Source organism: Tetranychus urticae, chromosome 1 (assembly GCF_039701765.1).
Source record: "Tetranychus urticae isolate SD_2017Ah chromosome 1, NJAU_TeUrti_SD_1.0, whole genome shotgun sequence".
Lineage (NCBI taxonomy): Eukaryota > Metazoa > Arthropoda > Arachnida > Trombidiformes > Tetranychidae > Tetranychus > Tetranychus urticae.
In genome coordinates this window covers 22,269,533-22,275,872 of record NC_142958.1, presented here as the reverse complement: position 1 = coordinate 22,275,872, position 6,340 = coordinate 22,269,533, and the positions used below count along the sequence as shown (strand labels likewise).

General features: G+C 35.4%; 1 protein-coding gene across 1 annotated transcript; it reads left to right on the top strand.

Annotated features, from left to right (window-relative positions):
- The first annotated feature begins 587 nt into the window (after window positions 1–587).
- Window positions 588–4,513, top strand: LOC107362783 (muscarinic acetylcholine receptor). The gene is made up of 2 exons (XM_015929912.3): window positions 588–1,007; window positions 1,519–4,513. Exons 1-2 carry the CDS (start codon window positions 740–742, stop codon window positions 3,900–3,902), a joined length of 2,652 nt encoding a protein of 883 aa, XP_015785398.2. The 5' UTR covers window positions 588–739; the 3' UTR covers window positions 3,903–4,513.
- The last annotated feature ends 1,827 nt before the right edge of the window (window positions 4,514–6,340 follow it).

Below are 6,340 nucleotides of genomic sequence, written 5' to 3'. Positions count from 1 at the left end.
CTTGGGAATCATTTTTCTTTCCTCCCAGCATTTCCTTTGATAACAAAATTTTCTTGAGATGAAACTGATAAACATTTTTCTTCTTTACCGTTTCATCTCAATTTTGATCCATCATTCCCTGTGAATGAAATCAGAGAAAAGTTCAACTCTAATATTTCGTAAGAAAAAAGAATAGTAATTTGTAATCAAATTCCGAGATGAGATAACAGGGATTTTCCAATGAATATGAATCGATTGAGTTATCAGCGAATTTTTGCATTTTGAATTTGCAACTTTGTTCCAATTTTCTGACCGGTTTAATGAAGCGGAAAATTTTGTCGAGCATTTCGTTGGAAATTTTGTTCAGAATTCGTTGGGAGGGAAATCGCTTGGAATGCATTTTTTCTCAAGGAAAGGAAAGGTAAAAAAACATTATCACAGGATAATGAGAGCTTGTAATGATGATGATGAAAGAGAGAGAGAAAAAGTTCTGAAACTGAAAACATGGGTCATGCAAAGATGATGAAAATGATTGTGAGCAGTCTCTTTCTTCTCTCTCTCTCTCTGCTGAACTCTGTTACGTGTTCATCACTATTTTCCTTCTTTCATTCTGTTCATTTTCATCATTCATTCAACATCTTCATTATTGAGTTTTTTTTTTTTGCTTCTCTTTTCTTTCTCTGGCATTTTTACATCAATTGGGACTACAAATGTGTGTACAAACATTGTTGAACAAAAAGAGGAGAAAAATTAAGCAACCATGGATTTTATGGATTATAATGTGATGATTTTTAATTTAACACCGTGCATCTCTTGGACCAATTCAACTGTTACCTATGATCGATTTGGATGCTCCGATGATCTCTCCGCACCATCATCCGCATCAACCTCAACCTCAACCTCAGTTGCCTCATCTTTAGCCGATAAGTTGTCCTCTGCTTCCTCACCATCAGCTTCAGCCTCAACTACAGCAACAGCAGCTTCAGCGTCAAGGCTTTCCCTTTCCTCTTCGGTTGTAATTATTCTAGGTATGTGTACCTGTGAGGGTAAAAAGTGTCTCAAAAAAATTGATATTCAACTTGACTCGAAACACTGAGAGTAGCAAATCTTGAAAATTTTGTAGCAACTTTCTTTTTCTCAAGTTTTTTCAATTTTGTCCAACTTTATCAACATTTCAAATGTTGACTTTACTTTGATGAATGTGATATTAGTTTAGCGTGAAATTTTTTTTCATCAATTTTGCTTTTCTTTTCCAACTTTTCAACTTTTATTGCTGTTTTTTTTTCTGGTCAAGATTGACTAGGAATAACTATTGATAAATATTATCAGTCATTTTTTGGTTCAATATTTGTTGTGCAATATTGCATTTTTGTCCAGCTTTGAGGTCAGAAAAGTGATTGAATCTAATCAATCAAAGGGAATTGGTCAGTTGAATGAAATCAATTTGCACAATTTATTCTCATATTTAAATGGTTTGACAAAAAAGTTATTTTTTCCCTTGTTCCTTGATCTGATGTTTTGATTATCTTTTTCTTGCAGCCTCTTCTTCCTCTTCACCGTCTTCGGTGGCTTCCCTGTCTGCCTCTATACCGACCAATGTCAACTTTAGTGAAACAATCGAGTCTCTTTCAGGTGAACCTTCGGGTACACCTTTTAACCTTTGGATGACCATTTTCATTGCAACGTCCATCGCTATACTCAGTGTGGTTACCATTCTGGGCAACATTTTAGTGCTCACAGCATTTGTGGTTGACCGTCAAATACGTCAACCAAGCAATTACTTCATAGTTTCACTAGCAATCTCTGATTTATGTATAGGTTTCATCTCTATGCCAATATTTGCCATCTACATATTACAGGGTACATGGAAACTGGGTCCAATGCCGTGTGACCTTTGGCTTTCCGTTGATCACACGGTTTGCCTTGTATCCATTTACACCGTTTTGTTGATTACCATTGATCGATATTGTTCCGTTAAAATTCCAGCCAAGTATCGCAATTGGCGAACAAAGAAAAAAGTAATTTGGATGGTAATGATTACCTGGATTGTGCCAGCATTGTTGTTTTTCACATCCATCATGGGCTGGGAATACTTTATCGGTTATCGTGATTTAGAGCCAGGCGAGTGTGCCGTTCAGTTTTTAAAAGACCAAATATTCAACACTTCATTGATAATTGGTTATTTCTATGTTACCCTTGTTATCTTGTTTGTACTTTATGGTGAAATTTACAAGACTGCCCGTGAAATGGCCAAAAAGTCGGAAGAAAAGGCTAAAAAAGTTCAATCCCTGGTAACGTTGACCCGTGAACCTGGTGAAGGGCCGATAGGTAGAGGTATGGCTCTGTCCAAAACACAGAGTACTTTGTTGAGTCAAGACAAGCCCAAGCCAGGGTCAAATTTAACTGTTCCGTCCGGTATTGGAGTTGGACCAAGTATGAGTGGAGCTCAACCCACGGATGGTTCAGGTCCGGGTGAGTATCACTTTAAAAGTATGCAAGTTTATGGACAGTCGACTAGTCAGTACAAGAAGCGTGAAGGGCCGATAGGTGATCCTGGTAGTGCTCATGCTACAACCGAGGCTGGTGCTGGTCAGTGGACTGGTGCAGGAGGTGATGGTGGTGCCAATAGCTCTGATCAAGATCGTTCAAGTTCACCGATATTTGATTCCGATGAAGACTGCTCACCTCAACCTGTTTTGCCAAAAGCAACTAAAAACTCGAAAACTCGAAATGCAAAAGCATCCGATGAAAATAAGGCCAATAAAAAAGGCAACACTAAAAAAGACTCGACCAGTAGTAATCAAGCCAAACAGCTTCCCGTTTTAATACCGAGATCACCTTTAGCCTGTTCACAGACTCATAAGTTAAATATTCCGCCTTTTCCATCAAATAAAAGTAAATCATCAAGTTCATCTCAACATTCAGAAAATGCATCAACAAGCACAAAATTGCATCAAAACCATCCTCATCAACCTTCAACCTCTTCCTCTTCATCCACATCAACCCATCGACCCGAACCTCCAAAAAGTTTACCCATTGAACCCACAAGGCAAAGTGTAACCATCAAAGCAAATCATATTGGTGATTGTTTGGTACAAAATGTGCCTAACTGTGATTCATTTAGTGTCAAAGAGTCAACAGACAATGTTACAGGGAGTGGCGAAAGCAATAGGCAGCATGATAAAAATGATAAACAAATCAATAGTAATAAAAGTAATCATCAAAATATAAATAGAAATAGAAGCAACAACGTTAATAAATGCCATCAACAAGTGAATCAATTTAGTGTAAACTATTCAAATTCAAGTCAAACCAAAAGTCCACCTGGACCATTGACTCAACCAGGTCACCCGAGTGTTGGCTTGTCTGGTGACTCGTCGGGTGATACAATTTTAGTGATGGAATCGTCATCCATCAAAGTAGACCCAAGATACGATGAAGTAAACACTAGTCGAGAGACTGATGAAGAAGAGGCCAAGTGTCCAGATGGAGTTAGTGCAGTTGGTAGTGTGGTTGCCGGTGAGACTGCAAGTGAAGGAATGGGTATGAATGGTGATCCAGACCAGGAGCAGAATGGATTTGAGGATAAAGGTGCTATTGTGTTGAAGTTGTCTAAGCGCCTGAGAAATGGTCGTAAAAAGAAGGAGAAAAGGCAAAAGAGTAAATCAGAGAATCGAGCTCGAAAAGCCCTGCGAACAATTTCATTCATTTTAGGAGCATTCGTCATTTGTTGGACACCGTATCATATCAATGCTCTTGTTGAAGGTTTTTGTAAAAATTGTGTCAACCATCATTGGTTTTATTTTACCTACTTTTTGTGTTACGTTAATTCGCCCGTTAATCCATTCTGTTATGCCATGGCCAATCAGCATTACAAAAAGACTTTTTATCGAATATTAAAAGGAGATTTACATCGAACATGAAAAAAATGTACATTCAACTTTTAGGTGAACAAAACTTGACCCAAGTTCGAGCAAAAACAAGAAGAAGAAGAAGATGAAAAAAATCACTTTTAAAGACAAGAGAAACAAAATAGAAGTACAAATGTTCGAAATTCAGTGTTTTCATTGATTGAAAGTTTGCTTTTTTTCTGTCGCCAATTTCAAGTTGCACACCTTTAAATTGGTCAACCTTTTTTTTCAATTAGATATTAAAGCAAAAAGCTATCATTTAATATCACCAATGGTAAATTGTTATCCAATTATGAAAAGGCAAAAAGTTTCATTTCTTCTTCTTCTTCATCATCCTTTTCATCTCATCTTTCCTTACTCTTTTTTTGCTCTCTGTTGCATCCTTCTTTTGCTCCTCTTTTTGATACAAAAACATTTATTATCTGTACAAGTTTTATCCTCTTCTGTTTTGTTTGGTTTCATTGACTCATGGGAACTCATGTTAATAATATTAGCCTCATCATCAGATGAAACAATGTAATGATACTATGTCAACCGAGAAAAAAAACTACAGATAACACAATAAAATCTATCAAAATAATAATAATAAAGGCAATGAAGAAAAAGAAAAGTCTAAAAAAAAATTTTCTTCCAAAGCATCAAGTTCAATATTAATCATTCATGTCATCATTTTACCGTTCAATTTGCATTCCAACAAGTTGGTCACATTTGGTCAACGAAAAAAAAGGAAACGACGAAAAATTAGTTCTTTTCAAGGAAAGAAGAAGCAAAGTAAATTTTATTGATCAATTACAGAATTTGAATTGCCATGAAGAATGGACAAATTGTTGAATCTCAATGTGTACAGAATTGCAAGTTTTAACCAATTTATCTCTATTCATGTAAAATTGAGGCTCAATGGAAAGTATTGGGAACAATATTGAAACTAGAGATGAAACCTGATTATCTGTTTATCCAGACTCTTGAGTTTTTTTTCTGTTAAACTTGCTTCTCTTATCAATAGGAAATCCTGTCTGATTTATGATAAATTTTCGGTGCATTACCATCATGTTCATCTTCTTTACTTTTCTCATTCCGATAAAAACCTTTCTTTTGGTCAAAACTCTTTTTTTTATCGAACTCCTTTTCTTCCACTTTTCCCTTTTCATTCTCAACTTTTTTTTCCTTTTCTCTTCTCATTCTCATCAAAATTATGAAGATAAAGATGAAATTTTCTCCATTTCTTGCAACCTTTTCATCAATCATGATTTCTCCTTTTTTTTATTTATCAACATCATCATCATGTACTGATTTGTCTTCCTCTTCATATTGCTAGCCTTTTCATTTTCCAATTTACCTTTTCTTTATCCGTAGGAAAAACTGACTGGAAAGTTGCTTCCATCTTCAACTTGAGAAGAGGCAAGAAAAAAGGTTGAAGAAAAAAACTCTTCGCCTTTTTTTCTCTCAACTTTTTTCTCTTCTTTTTCTGCTTTTCCTTTCAAAAATTCAGTGATTTTTACAAACACACCTTGAGGCCTTTCATTTGACCTTAATGCCTTTCCCATAAACTGTCAAAGTCCAGTTGCACTGGGTTTCAGCTCATGAAAGGTGAAAAATATTTCAAACCAAATTATCAGTTAAACATGTTTCTCTCTTACCATGTAAAGTGACAAAAAAGATTTGCCAATTTTTGTTCATTCATTCAATACATTTTTTTTCTCCAAAACAGATTTTCTTATTGATGGAATCAAATTATCATATTATTACTGAAAGGAACAAAAAATATCACCCTGAAAGTCATCATGACAGTTTGCCTCTAAATACCTCATCACATTCAACATTTGAAACAAAAGATTTTTTCTCTTTTTTCTTCTTCTTCCATTTCAAAGTTGCTTATTTTTTAGAGTCTTGGTAGTCACAGGTGAACAACTTTAATGGACATAAATTTTGACACATTTATTGGTTGAAAGGGTCACCAAGCATCAGTCATGAGTAATGATGATGAGGATAAAGACATTGGATCGCCAATAAAAGTGACCAGAAAAAAGAGGTTAAAATGAAAAGTAGAAAGTTTAAGCCTTCCATTTGTAATTCTGTTGACAGGTGATTAAATTGAATCAAAGATTGGAAAGCAAGTGAACTCTGGTAAACAGTGTGAACGTTCAATGAATAAAGGACAGTATAATGAGCCAGGTAAAGGGTTGAAGCAAGTGTTAATTCCGAAAATGGTTGGATAATGTTGCATGGAAAAGTAAGATGCTTCCAGCATTGAACAGGGACAGAAAAGAAGATGAGAAAAAAAGGAAAAGAAAATCGAAGATGAAAATTATTTTTACTTTACTCTCGCCTGGTTTCAACTCACTTGAGTGACTGGTTAAACAAAGCTTAACGCTATTAATCGGTTCAAAGTTTGGTAATAAGTAGTTGAGTAAACTGTGGTTTTATCATGATAAACAGACTTGAACCTTTAC

Coding starts and splice junctions, on each gene's coding strand:
- LOC107362783 (XM_015929912.3), top strand. CDS start 740: ATGGATTTTATGGATTATAATGTGATGATTTTTAATTTAACACCGTGC. Junction 1,008..1,518: donor TTCGGTTGTAATTATTCTAG/GTATGTGTACCT, acceptor TTTTTCTTGCAG/CCTCTTCTTCCTCTTCACCG.